Below are 16,526 nucleotides of genomic sequence, written 5' to 3'. Positions count from 1 at the left end.
AGTCGGTCGCTTAGTTTAATTATTAAACTAAACCGTTACTAATTTTTCTATTGGGGACAAAGAAATAATATTTTTCGCGTCGTAAGATGACAGCAGTGAGCAATAATTTTATAGTAAACAAATACACGTTTAACTAAAACGCGAATGTTGTAAAGCTTATTAAGTGTTTCCATTTCCGTTACTATCGGACCATGGGTGATGGGCAATTTAGGGTCATGTTAGGGGTTCAGTTTACCCACTACAAAGAGTTTTAAATGTGTCCTATTAGCAGTCCGAGATTTTGGTTTAAAAATAAATAGGATTTTAAGGAACTTTAGGTTTTGATGTTTATTTTGTCAACTTAAAATTTTCATGGCCTTGGCAGCTTGGGCTATATACAAATGGACTGCAATCCTGGATATTTAATTCTGTTTTATAATCTATTTTTCAGGTCAACTTAGGGGTTTAATTATGGAGGCACAGTCGGTCTTCCGGCAAACTGTTAAAATTGCTTTTGTTGTTTCATTATATTGGTGAGTTAATAATTTCATAATTTATTTTCTATAAATTTTAAATAAAGATTCTACTTAATATGCTGCTTATAATACTGATTAAAATCATCCAACACTACACTTAAAACGTTTTAATTTTGTAACTTTTAAAATAACAATTTACTTTTGTTTAGGTTTGTTTCCATAACAATGGTGTTTCTTAACAAACAATTACTAAAGTCTGAAGACCTTGGACTAGATGCCCCATTCTTTGTGACATTTTTCCAATGTTTTGTTTCAGTAATTTTGTGCCAAATTGTGACTTTAGTTGGAAGATGTCGGAACAAAACTGATCTCCCATCGTTACAGTAAGTTAAAAGTTGTAATATTTAATAAATTAAATTTCAGAAATTAAACAAAAAAATGTTTTATCACAAGAGGGCCTACTTTATTTTAGTTTTTTTTTTATTTTTGTTTTAGACTGAGCTAGTTGTTATTTACTTAATGTTTAGTTTCGGTTCCAGTATTTTATGTCTATCTTAAAGATGAAAATATGTGTTAGTGTTGGTATAAATATATGTATTTTTTTTAAATAAGATTGAGTTAAAAATCTTATAATTTGGGGTTTTATTTTTGATAATTTTTTTGATGTGGAAAGGTTAATTGCCCCACCTAAACACAGAGTAACATTTGTTACCCCAACTCAGTCTCTAGTTGTCTGCGGCAGTTTGGAATATTATAGATTATAATTGACTGATAATTATGCTGCTGATTGAGTGTTGGCTCAGCAGGAGTTCATATCGTTTATAGCACCTTACTCAAGGGCGCTACAGCATGAGAGCAGTGAGGATTGAACCCATGACCTCATGGTGGTGTAGCAAGTGTTCTTACCACTACACCACACTGTCAGTTTATTGTTTAACTTATCATTGTTAAACTATTTCTTTAAAACAAACCAGATATTCTTATTTTCCCCACTTTCCTTCTACATCTAGGTAAGAAATTAATAACAATTTGACCTCAAGTTGTTAAAGTTTAGTGTTTTTTATGTTAGTGAACTTAAAGATTAGATTTTAGTTCCTTTAAAAATACAGGGTATTTATCGGTTGATAAAGATTTCAAAATTTGATGAATTTTTAAAAGAATAATAAACTAACAAAAACTCTTTCTTTTTAATTAACATTACTTTAGAAGATTCTTAATTCTCATTGAGTGGAAATTAAAATTTTTTCCTTTAATTTTTAAAATCTGTTTTTTCTATTTAATTTTTTTTTTAAATATAAACGATCTAAATTAACTTTTAAATATATCTTTCTTATAGATTTGATCAAAAAGCATCGCGAGAAGTTTTACCCGTCTCGCTATGTTTTATTGCCATGATATTTTTCAACAACTTATGCCTTCGAGATCTGGGGGTGGCTTTCTACAATGTTGGGAGAAGTTTAACAACTTTATTTAATGTTATTCTGTCGTACTTTGTCCTCAAGAAAACTACACCGCCGCTGGCGCTGTTGTGCTGTGCTGGAATTGTGTTTGGTAAGTTTATATTATTAGTGGCCGGTGGTGTGGCGAACCGGTCCAAAAGGTTTAGGGTTCGAGCCGCACCAATGCCACACTATTCACCCTTAAGCCTGGTGTTTACATATAGCTTAAACACACCAAAGGGTTTTGGGTTCGAGCCGCACCAATGCCACACTATCTGCCCTTAAGCCTGGTGTTTACATATAGCTTAAACACACCAAAAGGTTTTGGGTTCAAGCCGCACCAATGCCACATTATTCGCCCTTAAGCCTGGAGTTTACAGATAGCTTAAACACACCAAAAGGTTTTGGGTTCAAGCCGCACCAATGCCGCACTATTCACCCTTAAGCCTGGTGTTTACGGATAGCTTAAACACACCAAAAGGTTTTGGGTTCGAGCCGCACCAATGCCACATTATTCACCCTTAAGCCTGGAGTTTACAGATAGCTTAAACACACCAAAGGGTTTTGGGTTCGAGCCGCACCAATGTCACACTATTCGCCCTTAAGCCAGGCGTTTACAGATAGCTTAAACACACCAAAAGGTTTTGGGTTCGAGCCGCACCAATGCCCCAATGCCACACTATTCACCCTTAAGCCTGGTGTTTACAGATAGCTTAAACACACCAAAAGGTTTCGGGTTCAAGCCGCACCAATGCCACATTATTCGCCCTTAAGCCTGGAGTTTACAGATAGCTTAAACACACCAAAAGGTTTTGGGTTCGAGCCGCACCAATACCACATTATTCGCCCTTAAGCCAGGCGTTTACAGATAGCTTAAACACACCAAAAGGTTTTGGGTTCGAGCCGCACCAATGCCACACTATTCACCCTTAAGCCTGGAGTTCACGGATAGCTCAAAAACACGTCATAACAGCACACCCTTTCCCAATAAAAAATATAAAACCTATCACCTTAAGGTGATACAAAAAAAAGTACATAATAACAAATCCGATGGCTAGATATACCGGTCATGGCATCAAACTACAAGCCTGTAGGTTTGGGGTTCAAACCGCACCAATGCCACTTTATTTCGCTTTAAACCCAGTGTTCATGGAAAGCTTAAACTTGTTCCAACCTCACACCCAAAATGTTTATAATATATTGAAGTTTTGTATTAAGTTCAGTAGTTTAATTTACTGATCATAGCATCTGCCTACGGCCTAAAAGATTAGATTTAAGTCCACTAATAAAACGTTATTCATCCTTAAGCCTGATGGTTGTAAGCCTTAATTTAATTGTTTTATTGTATCAAGTGATTGCACTTTTAATAAGTGAACTGAACTGTTTTATCTTCTCAGGTTATTTGTTGGGAATCAACACGGAGGGTGAATTAGTGAATTTATCTTATTCCGGAGTTTTCTACGGAGCTGTGGCGAGCTGTTTTGTGAGTTTAAATGCAATTATGACATCACGGGTATTACCCTCAGTTGGGAACAGTCCTTGGAAGTTAGGTAAGCTTAAATTTTAGTTTATTTATTTTAGAAATTTATTGAAATATTTTTATCCACCATTCAAAACAAAACCTTATTATGACATCACACAGGTTACTACAACAACTTGAATGCATGTTTTATTCTTCTTCCATGCTTTCTGTTATCACCCGACCTCCACTCTATTCTAAACTATCCGAAACTTGATCGCCCCTATTTCTGGTTCACTCTTATTGTGGTCGGATGTTTCGGCCTCCTTGTTGGGTTTGTCTCCACTTGGCAGATTCAGGTAAAAATGTTTTTTGTATAAATCTTTATCCTTGATGTGGGAAGGTCAACTTCACAGCCTAAATACAGAGTAACATTTGTTACCCCGTCCCAACCTCAAGTTGACTTTAAAAGTTTGGGATATTATTGATTATAGTTACCCAATAATTATAGTTACCCAATATTGATTATAGTTACCCGCCTTACTTGAGGGCGCACAGCATGAGAGCAGTGGGGATTGAACCCAGGACCTTATTACTTTTTGTTCAGTCTGTAAAGTTGACTTTACACTGGGAATAAAATTGATTTTAAATAAGAATATTTTATAAACTTTTATAAATTTTAATATTTTCCACCAGGTTACCACGGCTTTAACTCACAACATCAGTGGAACTGCAAAAGCGTGCGTTCAAACCATCCTGGCAGTTACTTATTACCGCTCTCCTAAAACTGCTTTGTGGTGGTTAAGTAATCTCATTGTTCTGATTGGTTCATTCCTGTATGCTGTGGTGAGAGGGAGAGCCATGAAACAAAAGGTTGGTTGAAGTGTTGACGTTTTTAGTTTGAGTCTTGACCTATTTTGAGGTTTTTTAAATGTTGCAGAAAAGATTATTTCTTGCCCTTATTATATTTTTGGTGTTAAATATATAAAAGTGTTTTTATGTATTTGTTTTGAGTGTTATGTTACCTTAAAAGACCTTTTTTCACTGAATCATATTTTTGTATTTCGTACTATTGCAAATAAAATAACTTTTATAAACTTAAAGTTTGTTTTTTGTTCAGGTGCAATTAGATAAAGATCAGAATGATGAAAAAGTTTAAAACTTAGTGCAATATTTTTCTATATCTATGACGTCACGGTGCTCAAATTATGACGTCTTTTTTCTATGAAGCTTTTTTTTCTTCAAATTATGAAATCATTATTGTATTTATGACGTCATGTTCTTTTAGTTTATATTGCCTTATTCTTCAAATCTTATTACGTCATTGTTGGTGATGTTATAATCTATAGCTATGATGTAACAATCTTCAAGTCATGCGTAGTCACTGTTGTGCTTATTTTTAATTTTATAGTTCAATAAAATAGTTTTATTTTTGAGTTGATAAATGTTTAGTTGTTAAAAAAAAGAAGTTTTAAAAGTCAGTAAATAAAGCTTTTTTAGATTAGTTAATTAATTAAAATTTGTTTAATTGGTTTTTATTTGTGTGCACCAATGTTTAGTTTAGGTGACTTTATTTAATTAAAATATTTTAATAATAAATAATCATTTTCTAGTTTGTATAATAAGTTGGAAGCACTGTTCCCACGTGCTCGGAGATTTTTTTCCAGTTTCGCTTTTTTATTTTGCAAAAGAATTACATTTTTAAGAAAAATAAAGTTTGGTTTTAAATTAAATATCGTTTATTAGTTTTGCATTTGTTAAATATTTGATTAATTATATATAATTTGCTAATTAACTCAGATTTTTTATAGATTTTGTTAAAATTGTTTAAAGTTTTGTAGTAATTCAAGATGTTGGTCCTGTTCGAATCCCCGTCAGGTTATGCGATTTTCAAGGTAAGTTTTTATAAAAGTTTAGTTTATGAATGATTTCTATGAAAAAATAAACTGATAAAGTTTGAAAAAAATAAAATAAACAAGATCTAAACATCTGAACATAGAGTATTTGATGTTAACATATCTGTATATTGTTAGTTGTTTAATTCTTTTTGTATAAATGCAAGCGTATGTAAACGTTAACGAAAAATCGTCAAAACAGCAAAAGGACAGAATTTTTAGATCCTTCCCTAATCTTCCCTTACGCTTTATATTTAATTTCGCATCATTCCTCAATTCTTAAAAATCTCGCAGTAAAGTACAGAAATGCCGTTCCGTCTCGCATTCCGCGATTTTTGTTAACGTTTCCATACAATCCCGCATCTCGTACTTGAGTATTGTCCAATGCAAGAAAAATAAAATAAAAAAATGTTTGCGTGAATCTTTTTTTAATTTTGTAGTATTTATTATTTGTTTAAATTAACTCTAAAAATTCACAGATAAATCACAATTTTTTTCACGCAGGTTATGGATGAGTCCAAGGTCCAGGAAGCAAAAGAAATCGACGAACATTTCCAACTTGCTGAGAACGCCACAAACGTGTAAGTTGTTAAATATTAGTTTGTTATTAAAAGTTTTTTTTTATTATTTTTAACTCCCTATTAATTGAATTATCGTTAATGGAGGCATTTAATAAAGTTAGTTTTTAAATTACGGGCAGGGTGGTGTAGTAGTAAGAACACTTGCTACACCACCATGAGGTCTTAGCTTTAATTCACACTGCTCTCATGCTGTAGTGCCTTTGAGTAAGGTGCTATAAACGGTATGAACTCCTGCTGAGCCAACACTTAATCAGCAGTATAATTATCGGACAATTATAATTTCTATAATATCCCAAACTGCCACACGCGACTCAAGACTGGGTCGGAGTAAATGATGTTACTCTATGTTTAGTAGGGATAGGCCAATCGAATCCGAGTCCGAGTACTCGGCCCGAGTTTTAAGCATATTTTAATACTCGTGCTCGTCGAGCATTTTTTAGTACTCGGACGCCGAGTAATAATTTGTCCTTTAAGATCGTATACGATTTACTAAACATAAATAAACACGAGGTTTGCCTTTTTCTAATAATTTATAATCTACTTTCAATTATATTACGTTATTTAAGCAACAATTGCGCAACTAATACACTTTTTACTACACTTTTTACTACACTTTTTTTACTAAATTTTAAGCATAATAAATTTGAGACTTAAACATTTTCGTTTAGACTTAAAATGATATTGCTATCAGCGGTAAGTAGTTTTGCCAACGTTAAACCTTTTATAATCCATAAATAGTTTTTTAGCAAATTTTGCAGTTTTAAAATTATGCGGGAAAGATTCTCGTGAACAGTTATCGTTTAAATGACGTCATAACCGAGTACTCGGACTCGGCCGAGTATCGCGACAAAATACTCGGGCTCGTCGAATCCGAGTAATTTGGATTTCAGCCCATCCCTAATGTTTAGGTCGCGTTTGACCTTCCCACATCAAGGATAAAGATAATAGGCTATATATAAAAATTGTGTTATCATTTATTATTAAGAATAAATGCTTTGAAAGGGAATATTTTTAGACGATATTTAAATATTTTTAAAACTAATATTTATGCTAACTTCTTCAAAACTTGAAAGATATGACCATTTATTAATTTCACAAATAAGGTGATTAATAAATGTTTGAAAGTAACACACTGTTTAATTTTGTTTTCTCAGATTAAAATTAAAACATTTTAAGAAATTTGAGGACACAACGGAAGCATTAGCGGCCACTACGGCGGCAGTAGAGGGCAAGTTGTGTAAACCTTTAAAGAAAATATTGAGGAAAATTGTGGCCAAGGACGCCCATGAGAAACTTGCGGTGGCAGATGCTAAGCTTGGTCAAGCAATTAAGGTTGGGGTTGTTTAATTTGTTATATTAAAAATAACTTCTTTACACTTTGTTTAAAATCACCTGTATTTATTGGTTTTATGAATAAGTTCTTCAATCTCAAATATACTTAAATCCAAGGGTAAATACCTACTACATAAGTCTTGGGTTTGATCCTAACTGCTCCTATGCTGTAGCGACCTTAAGTAACCCCTTGCCAACAGCTTGAATTTCTGTTGAGTCAAAAAATTGTTACCAAGAAAGTGCATATAGCACATAACTTATTTAGCAATTATAATCAATCTTAAACTGCCAAAGTCAACTCGAGACTGGATCTGTGTAACTAATGTTACTTTATGTTTAGGCTTTGTAGGTTAACCTCTCACATGAAGGTTAAAAAAAATATAAAATGGGTATAATTTTGGACTACTTTAAACCCCAAAACTTGATATAGTTTTTAATGATAAAAAGGAATTTTGATGTCGGTGTTAAATGTGTGTCGTATTCTTTTCTCAGGAAAAGATGGATTTAACTTGCGTGTTTAGTCCAGCAGTGCAAGAGTTGATGAGAGGAATTCGAGCTCATATCAACGACCTTATAACCGGTGAGTTTAACCTTAGTTGTTGTTTGTTGGTGGTGTAAAATGTTGTATATTTACCTTTGATGTGGTATGGTCAATATTTAAACATAGGGTAACATTTGTTACCCCAACCTAGTCTCACGTTGACTTTAGCAGTTTGGAATATTATCAAATATATCTTAAAATGTTTATAGCACCTTACTTAAGTGCGCTACAGCATAAAAGCAGTAAAAACAAACTTAGCGCCCCACATAGTAAGACTTAGTGTTCAAAACTGGCAGTGTGGTGTAGTGGTAAGAACACTTGCTACACCATACAAGAGGTTGTGGGTTCAATCCCCACTGATCTCATGCTGTAGCGCCCTTGAGTAAGGCACTATAAACGATATAAACTTCTGCTGAGCCAGCACTTAATTAGCAGCTTAATTATTGGGCAATTACAATTTATAATATCCCAAACTGCCAAAGATTGACTTGAGACTGGGTTGAGGTAACTAATGTCACTCTATGTTTAAGTTGCGAATTCGACTTTCCCACATCGAGGATAAAGATATATTATATACAAAAAAGTAACAACATCATGTTGCCAGTCTAATAGTTACAACCCTTGTGTTTATGTTACAAGGGTAACTGAGATGAAGTTAATATTTTGACAAACAACTAAAAGTTAATGTTAAAACTTGAATTGCAGGTTTACCAGAAAAGGACATGACAGCGATGGCTTTGGGTCTTGCCCACAGTTTGTCCCGATATAAATTAAAGTTTTCGCCCGATAAAGTTGACACAATGATCGTTCAAGCTATTTGTAAGTTCTTCACTTATATTCCTATGTCTTAAAATGACAAATGTTGATATGAAAACTTACCCTAACCTGTGTTTGGAATATCTTAAAGCCCAAGAAAAAATTTCCTTTTTGTCGTTTATGTTCTTAACCTAATGGCAATTACATTATGACATTAAAAAATAATGTAATTATGACATCACAACAATAATGTTAGTTATGACATCACAACAATAATGTTAGTTATGACATCACAACAATAATGTTATTTATGACATCACAGCATTATTGGACGATCTGGACAAGGAGTTGAACAATTATGTGATGAGATGCCGGGAATGGTTCGGTTGGCATTTCCCCGAACTCGGCAAGGTCGTCACGGATCATCTGGCATTCGCCAAGGTCATTCAGAAGATGGGGGTGAGGACAAATGCAGCAGAGTGCGACCTCTCGGAGATTGTCCCCGAGGAAGTTGAGCAACAGGTACTGAGTTTGAATCCTGGCTCCAGCAGATTTAAAATTTATTTTATTTTTTATTTTTTCAGATCAAAGACTTGGCCGAGGTTTCCATGGGAACTGAAATATCTGAAGAAGATATTTTGAATATTATTTACCTCGCTGAACAGGTTTGTGATGTCATAATCTACATGCCTATGATGTCATCAAATATTTAATAACAATTTAATTTTCTAGAAAATAGAGTTTGTAATATTTTCAAATATTTTAGTTTTTATTTGCTTTAGTTTTTGATTTTTTTTTTGATTTTAATTGTTTTAACACATTATGACATCACAACAGATAATAGAAATAACCGACTACCGAGCTCAACTTTACGATTACTTAAAGAACAGAATGGCTGCGATTGCTCCAAACTTGACGATCTTGGTGGGAGAGTTGGTGGGAGCAAGATTAATTGCACATGCTGGTCAGTTAGAGTTTACATTTTAATTTATTTCAATGCTGTCAGGGAACGAAATAACGGGTCGCTATTCGCTAAAAGCGAATCGTTTTTTAAAATTAGCGAATCGTTTTTTTACAAATATATTCGAATTAGCGAATCAACCAAAAAAGGTTCAGGCAGTGATAAGACTCTCGTGTATATTTTTACGATCTATTTTACACCGGTTTCACACTAATTTAATTACATCATCATAATCCTGCGTAAATGTAGGTTACTATAAGGCATTTAATAACAAAAACTTTCCATGTTTTGGCAATGCGTAAATTTCGCTACCGAGGTCGTTCAGTTGTTGCGCAATTTTTTAAATGCATAACACAGCCTTAAAAGAATTAAAAATGTCTTGTTTTTCGTGCAAAATATTCTTAACCATTGTTTAACAATACGTTACGTTTTAAAAATGCCACGCAACGCGTCAAGTGTTACAAAAAAACGAAGATTATGACTTGAACCTAATAATTGCTCTAAAAATTCAACCTGATTTTTAGCGAATCGTTTTTTAAACGTTAATTCGTACCCTGGCTGTTTTTTTTGGTTAATAGTTTTTTAGATATTATTTTTTCGTAATTTTTGTATATATCTTTATCCTCGATGTAAAAAGGTCGAATGTGTAACCTAAACATAGAGTAATATAAGTTACTCCGACCCAGTCTCGAGTTGCCTGTGACAGTTTGGGATATTATATATTATAATTGCCCAGTAATTATGCTGCTGATTAAGTGCTGACTCAGCAGGAGTTCATACCGTTTATAGCACCTTACTCAAGAGTGCTACAGCATGAGAGCAGTGGGGATTGAACCTTTGACCTGCTCTAAAGTTATGAAGCCAGGTGTTCTAACCACTTCACCAAGCTGCTTGTCACGGTGAACTTAACTTTAATATTTTCCAAATTTTTTCCAGGATCTTTGTTGAATCTCGCCAAACATCCAGCTTCAACTGTTCAAATATTAGGAGCAGAAAAGGCTTTGTTCCGAGCTTTAAAGACAAGGAAAGAAACCCCAAAGTATGGGCTCATTTACCATGCTTCACTAGTGGGTCAAACCAACCCCAAGAATAAGGTAAAATCTTACTTTTTAAGGTGTGGAGGTCTATTAAGCAACACTTAAAGTTTTGAGTTTAATCCTGGCAGCTTTTTATTGCCAAATAAAACGAAAACAAACAACACTATTAGACAAACAATATACCGACTGTTACATCATAATAGTTAAGTAGCTATTATTACTAATTAACTAATATTAATTAATCAGGGCAAGTTGTCTCGAATGTTGGCCGCTAAATGTGCTCTTGCAATTCGTTACGACGCTCTTGCAGAGGAAACCAACACGCAGATGGGGATCGATAATCGGGCTAAACTGGAACAAAGGTTAAAGGTCATAGAGGGAGGTCATGAGGCCACAAGGAGGATCAGTGGAGCAGGGAAATCGTTGGCCCGTGACAAGTGGACCAATCAAAGCGAGGTAATTAAAAAGGCTTTTAAAAGTGTTTTAGTTATGATAAAACATTTTTTTTTTTAATTTCAAAATCTTAAGATGCTGTTTTGTAATTGAGTAACAATTTTTAAAACTTATCAAAAATGTTCAAATTGTATCACTGGTTAAACTATTTTTCTTATCTCAGGTTAAAATGTACGACAACGCACAAGATTCAACAATTCCAGCTCCAAAGAAGCGAAAAATCGAGGAAGTGAAAGAAGGTTTGCTGGTTTTTAACTAAAATTAACACTAAAATATTTTCTTTATATAATATTCAACTTTGTTGTTGTAGAAAACCCGTCTCTAATCGTTGCCGATGGCAACTTGCAACAACCTCCCAAGAAGAAGGGGAAGAAAGGGGGAATTCCCATGGAAGACCTTGAAGAAGAAACCCCGGTATGTTAATTAATTAATTAGTTGTTTGTTGATTGAGTAAAAGAAAATTAATTTGGTTTTAATATTAAAGAAAAAAGAGAAGAAAAAGAAGAAGGTAAAAGAAGAGAAAACAGAAGAAGAAGAAGAGGAAGTCCCAACAGAGGTAAAAAAATGTGAAAAAGTCGATAAATTGACAGAAAATTAAACTTTTTAAACTTTTTTAGACTCCTAAGAAGAAGAAAAAAAAGAAAGCAGTTGAAGAACCGACAACCGAGGTAATTTACTAATTAGTGATGTTAATTACTAATTAATTGTAAATGCTTTTAATTAATATTTAAATTAGACTCCGAGCAAAAAGAAAAAGAAAGTTAAATCTCAAGATGAATCGACAACCGAGGTTTGAACAAGAATTTAATTTATTTTTTGTGTATATATCTTTATCGAATGCACGACTTAAACATAGAGTAACATCAGTTACCCCAACCCAGTCCTGAGTTGACTTTTGTGGCAGTTTGGGATATTATAGATTATAATTGCCTGGTGCTGGTTAAGTGCTGGCTCAACAGGAGTTGTAAGAGCAGTAGGGATTAAACCCAGGATTTTATGTAGTGTAGAAAGTGTTCTAACTGCTACACCACGCTGCCGATGTTTTAATTTTATTTTTAAATTTTAATAAATTACTTTTTGTTAAACTTTTGTATTCGGTTGTAGACTCCTTCTAAAAAAAAGAAGAAAAAGAAGGCAGCTGAGTAGTTATGACATCATTACTGCTGTGTATGACATCATAATGGGTCTTGGGTGATTTTTAACTTTGTAATAAATACTGCCACTCACAATAGTTTGTTTTTTTTGAAAACTTTGTTACTTTATGAGATTTGACAACTTAGGACGAGTGCTTGGCTATCTACAATATGAAAACCCTTCCTAAAGTGACGTAGTTCCCATTGATGACGATTCTTATGTTGCAGTAGTTATGACATTAAGTCATCTTTGTCCCAGGTCGTATTTAATTACCTGCATTAAAACTTCACACATTTGTTCGAAAACTTTATTTGGCACAGTCATAATACTAGTACTGTGACGTCACCGCTGTAGTTTTATTGATGACGTCACTAGTTGGTTAAACGCGTTTACATTTTTATGGAAAATAATAATTTTGCGAAGAGCGTTATTTTTTCTATTGTTACGTCATATACGTAGGTTATAAAAAGTGAGGTCACTGGCTATAAATAAGTGACGTCATTCATCGACGTGTGTAACGTGACGTCACGTTTAAACAATGTCATAGTTCATAAGAAATCTGTGACGGGCATGGAGTCATTACTGGTTACACTTTCCCGCTTTTTTTTGTTGCTGAGGATTGAAAACCCCCCCTCGCGGAAACTGCTCGTGCTAAAACTTCGCCGCTTGATGTCCACCTTGCGGTTCTTGTGTCGTTCCGATTTCGACCCAAGGAACAATTGTTCAACGCTCTTCTGCCTCTTAGTGGCTGCCTTTTGGCCCTTAGAGGTCGCTGATTCAGATGAATTTCTGTTGCTCTTGAGACTGGCGTTCTCGTTGATGACGTCAAGGGGCGTGTCCACGATTAAAGACTTGTGATTGGACGAGGGGGTCCCAGGGATTTGAATGAGACCCAAAGTTGCCATGTCAGCGTCGTCTTTCGGAAGAATTCGAGAGTTTTTTCGATGTTCGTCGTCCGAGGTTGGTTCGACGAGAAAGGAAGGGTTTCGATTTTGCTGCAATGACAAACAATTGATTCAATGACGTCATAGAGTATGTTATACCAGGACAATGTCAACTATGGGCAACTTAATGTGATCATAGACAACAACCAGGAGTGTGGTGTAATGGTAAAAACTCTTCTTACACTACATAAGGTCGGGGGTTTAATCCCCGTTGATCTCATTTTTTGAGTAAGGCGCTATAAACGGTATGAACTCCTGCTGAGCCAGCACTTAATCAGCAGCATAATTACTGGGCAATTATAATCTATAATATCCGAAACTGCCACAGGCAACTCGAGACTGGGTCGGAGTAACTGGTGTTACTCTATGTTTAGGTTGTGAGGTCAACTTTTCCACATCGAGGATAAAGATATGTACAAAAAATGAGTTTTCATTGGTCAAGTAACAATGTGCAACAATGTAACCTTGAAAACTTACACCAATCGAGTTCTTTCGGTTTGCACTGAAACTTCCAAACTTGTTTAGGTTGTTCCTTACCGACCTCTGCTGGATGGAATTTCGCTTCCCGGTCACTACCGCCACCCAATGACCGCGTATTTCATCTTGATGGATGCAGAAGACGAACATTAACGTCACTCCCTGTTATTATGATGTCATAGTTTTTGTTGCAATTACAATTATTAAATGATATATTCAAGATATTATCTGCTAGGATTATATTTTTAATATGACGTCAGGATCATCAATACTTATGACGTCACACTTACCAGCGCGGTTGAAACAATGGTAAATATGATGACGGAGATGAGGTTTTCGCTTCCTCCCATATCTCTTACAGCTGGGATCAAAATTGAGCTGAGAATCACTAAAATACAACAAAGAAGATAATTCATAGAAAGTTCATGTAAAGTACAGGTTAAAAGGAGGGAACTTAAATTCCTTCTAATTAGTGTTTAATTGCGCCAATAATTATAGGGTTTATAATTTATTAATTATTATTACGTCAGCTGACGTCATAGTAAAGGCCATTATTAAGGGACTTTCGCACCATAAAGAGGTACTTACTTAGTCCGATTAGAATCGAGATGATCGTGAGTTTAATAAAATGAACTTTGACCTTCCGTGAGTTGCCCCGTTTCTGGTTAGGGGATTTTGCCCAGGTGATTCCCCTCAAAACAATCCCAAAAATCCCCAAAACAGGAAGCAGGGTCAAAGCAAATGGAAGAATTAACCCAAAGTATAAATAACCTTTGTCCACGAAACATCTAAACAATAAAAGTGTCTGTGACGCCATAGAAAGTGGGGGTAAAACAAAAAAACAGGATTTAAATTAATATAGTGACGTCATAACTTACAAATCGCTGTAATATGATTGGTTGAGTTCGTCGCGCGCTTTCGCGACCGCGATGCAGACGACAGACGACGTGATAGCGACACCGTACGCCGGGATTGCAGATTTGAGAAAGAAGTGGGATATGTGGCCCCCTAGTGGTTTGTTGTACATGGTGTAGATGAGGACCCAGTATGCCAACAACCAGAACCAGGATCCAAGGATCGATAGGTGGGATAAGAAAGCGCCTAAAACATTGTGACGTCATAAGAATCAGTTGTTTAACATTGTGACGTTATAAATATTAGTTTGTAAACTTTGTGACGTCATAAATATTTGTTGTTTAACTTTGTGACGTCATAAATATTAGTTGGTAAATTTTGTGACGTCATAGATATTAGTTGTTGAACACAAAGTATTGTCGTGCAAGTTTATATTATTACGTCACACTCATACCCGCGAGACACATTGGATGTTCCCCGATGTCGTGGTGGTCGTCCAAAGTATGATGTCTATGTGGATTGCTGACGAGGTAGGCGATGAAGTAGATGAGGAGACAAATGCTTAAGTTCAACGTCACAATGTGGGTTCGCTTCACCTGGAACTTTCTGTAATATGGCGTCATAATATGTTGATTATTATACCATATTACAACCTGTACGTTGCTTATTGTTTGTTACGTCACAATGTAGCTTGATTCAGTCGATGTTAAAATTTTAAAAGAATTTATCGAACTTTGCAACTTTTATTTTTAGCTGTCCGGATGTGACGTAGGTGATGCATTGCACGTTTTTGCGCCAAATAACTGCGCTAGTGTCTGTGACGTCATAAACCAATAATAACAAACCATGTTTCTTGCTAACAATTTGTCTAGTCAGTATTTTGATTCATTGAATCTTCTTGTTTGATATAATTATGACGTCATAAACCTACCTGTACCCGATGTAGGATAACAATGTCAATAGAATCCCGAACAGTGAGATTGAGGCTCCTACATACGTCACTACTTTGAGGATAAAGTCTTGATGGAGGTGGTCTGCGTCGACTAAAGTTTCGTTCAAGGATGTGTCTACGTCACAAAGAAAATTGTTTTATCAACGATGTCATTTCGTTAATTAAAAAATAATTAAAAAAATTGGCGATTAAAATTCATCTTTAACGGAAAATCTATAAACTTTTAGTCTTATTGTTTAGTTAGTAAAACTAGTCGATAGCTTACCCCATGGGCCAAATTTTAATTGTTGTAATATGGTCTTAACTTTCAACTAACTTTTGTCGGTGATAATTTACCCACGCACCACAAACAGCAGTTTTATTTATTTCTATAAGTTTGACATAATTATTTATCGCCCTCCATGCTTCACCATAATATAGATTATTTTATAAACTCCTTTCGTACGTTGTATAAAACAACCTTTGCTTATCAAAAATAATAAAATCTAAAGTTTGGTAAATTCTTACAAAATGTTGTTGTAGCTTCTGACCCGCTTTGAAACATTGATCTTGAATCTACCATGCTTATGACGTCACTATTAGTCATGGTTGTAACAATGGTAGTTGTCGTTTGTAGTTCATCTATATGACATCACAGTATTACAATTATGACCTCACAATATTACATCTATGACATCACAAACAGTCTATTTATCTCACCTGATTCTCTTAAAGTTGAATTATCCATAATTTTGTTGATTTTAAATTATTTTCAACTTAAACAAATTTCTGTGTCAAAAATATTTGATTAACAAAACATCAACCCTTTAACTTAATCTAACATCTAACTTAACCTGTGTTCGTCGCTAAAGAGTTTTCAAAACATGGCGACCACTAAAACGTGATTCTAGTCTAAGTTTTCTAAATATTCTGGAACTACTTTTATTTTAATTAATTTCAACGAAGTAAAATCCATGGAACGATCTCCATTAGAACGTTTCATTACTGACGTAACAATCCCCTGCTTGTTATAAACGCGCGGAGCTGAATAAAAACAAAACAGTTTCCACTTACTTCCGTTCAACTATGACATCACACCACGTCACAATACTCTTTTGTTACGACAAGATCATGAGCAACGGAATTTCCAACTAAGGCTGTTCGAACGTTGCTCTATGACGTCATATCCGAACGCAAACAGAACGGAAGTGACGTCACATTTCAATGCATTTCGTTTAGGTTTCTATTTATAAAGTGAATTGTGCGCTTATGACGT

The 16,526-nt window shown here is 34.7% G+C and overlaps 3 protein-coding genes across 3 annotated transcripts; 2 read left to right on the top strand and 1 right to left on the bottom strand.

Moving 5' to 3' along the window:
* The first annotated feature begins 207 nt into the window (after positions 1-207).
* Positions 208-4,742, top strand: LOC145742074 (GDP-fucose transporter 1-like). Its single transcript, XM_082559825.1, has 7 exons — positions 208-512; positions 665-838; positions 1,792-2,006; positions 3,292-3,444; positions 3,537-3,712; positions 4,050-4,226; positions 4,474-4,742. The coding sequence occupies exons 1-7, from the start codon at positions 451-453 to the stop codon at positions 4,510-4,512; spliced, it is 996 nt and encodes a 331-aa protein (XP_082415951.1). The 5' UTR covers positions 208-450; the 3' UTR covers positions 4,513-4,742.
* A 410-nt stretch (positions 4,743-5,152) lies between these two features.
* LOC145741391 (nucleolar protein 58-like) lies at positions 5,153-12,138 on the top strand. Its single transcript, XM_082558975.1, has 16 exons — positions 5,153-5,248; positions 5,753-5,829; positions 6,984-7,161; positions 7,654-7,741; positions 8,408-8,521; positions 8,781-8,980; positions 9,043-9,123; positions 9,296-9,422; positions 10,356-10,513; positions 10,703-10,912; positions 11,073-11,148; positions 11,220-11,323; positions 11,394-11,465; positions 11,527-11,577; positions 11,646-11,699; positions 12,014-12,138. Exons 1-16 carry the CDS (start codon positions 5,204-5,206, stop codon positions 12,053-12,055), a joined length of 1,677 nt encoding a protein of 558 aa, XP_082415101.1. The 5' UTR covers positions 5,153-5,203; the 3' UTR covers positions 12,056-12,138.
* A 239-nt stretch (positions 12,139-12,377) lies between these two features.
* LOC145743153 (adhesion G-protein coupled receptor G4-like) lies at positions 12,378-16,109 on the bottom strand. Its single transcript, XM_082561060.1, has 9 exons — positions 15,971-16,109; positions 15,779-15,892; positions 15,251-15,386; positions 14,774-14,925; positions 14,343-14,565; positions 14,053-14,252; positions 13,755-13,852; positions 13,465-13,626; positions 12,378-13,038 (listed from the first exon to the last, which is right to left on the bottom strand). Exons 1-9 carry the CDS (start codon positions 15,996-15,998, stop codon positions 12,592-12,594), a joined length of 1,560 nt encoding a protein of 519 aa, XP_082417186.1. The 5' UTR covers positions 15,999-16,109; the 3' UTR covers positions 12,378-12,591.
* Positions 16,110-16,526: the final 417 nt, after the last annotated feature.

This window comes from Corella eumyota, chromosome 2 (genome assembly GCF_963082875.1).
Source record: "Corella eumyota chromosome 2, kaCorEumy4.1, whole genome shotgun sequence".
Taxonomy (NCBI): Eukaryota; Metazoa; Chordata; class Ascidiacea; order Phlebobranchia; family Corellidae; genus Corella; species Corella eumyota.
This window is presented reverse-complemented; position numbering and strand designations above follow the sequence as displayed.

Bases quoted from the DNA above. Each gene is read 5' to 3' on its own strand.
- LOC145742074 (XM_082559825.1), top strand. From the start codon at position 451: ATGGAGGCACAGTCGGTCTTCCGGCAAACTGTTAAAATTGCTTTTGTT. The intron at 2,007-3,291 runs GTAAGTTTATAT...TTATCTTCTCAG, and splicing joins CTGTGCTGGAATTGTGTTTG to GTTATTTGTTGGGAATCAAC. The intron at 3,445-3,536 runs GTAAGCTTAAAT...GACATCACACAG, and splicing joins GAACAGTCCTTGGAAGTTAG to GTTACTACAACAACTTGAAT.
- LOC145741391 (XM_082558975.1), top strand. From the start codon at position 5,204: ATGTTGGTCCTGTTCGAATCCCCGTCAGGTTATGCGATTTTCAAG. The intron at 10,514-10,702 runs GTAAAATCTTAC...TTAATTAATCAG, and splicing joins AAACCAACCCCAAGAATAAG to GGCAAGTTGTCTCGAATGTT. The intron at 11,700-12,013 runs GTTTGAACAAGA...ATTCGGTTGTAG, and splicing joins AAGATGAATCGACAACCGAG to ACTCCTTCTAAAAAAAAGAA.
- LOC145743153 (XM_082561060.1), bottom strand. From the start codon at position 15,998: ATGGATAATTCAACTTTAAGAGAATCAG. The intron at 14,926-15,250 runs GTAGGTTTATGA...GCCATATTACAG, and splicing joins TTATCCTACATCGGGTACAG to AAAGTTCCAGGTGAAGCGAA. The intron at 13,039-13,464 runs GTAAGTTTTCAA...TTGTCATTGCAG, and splicing joins ACCGAAAGAACTCGATTGGT to CAAAATCGAAACCCTTCCTT.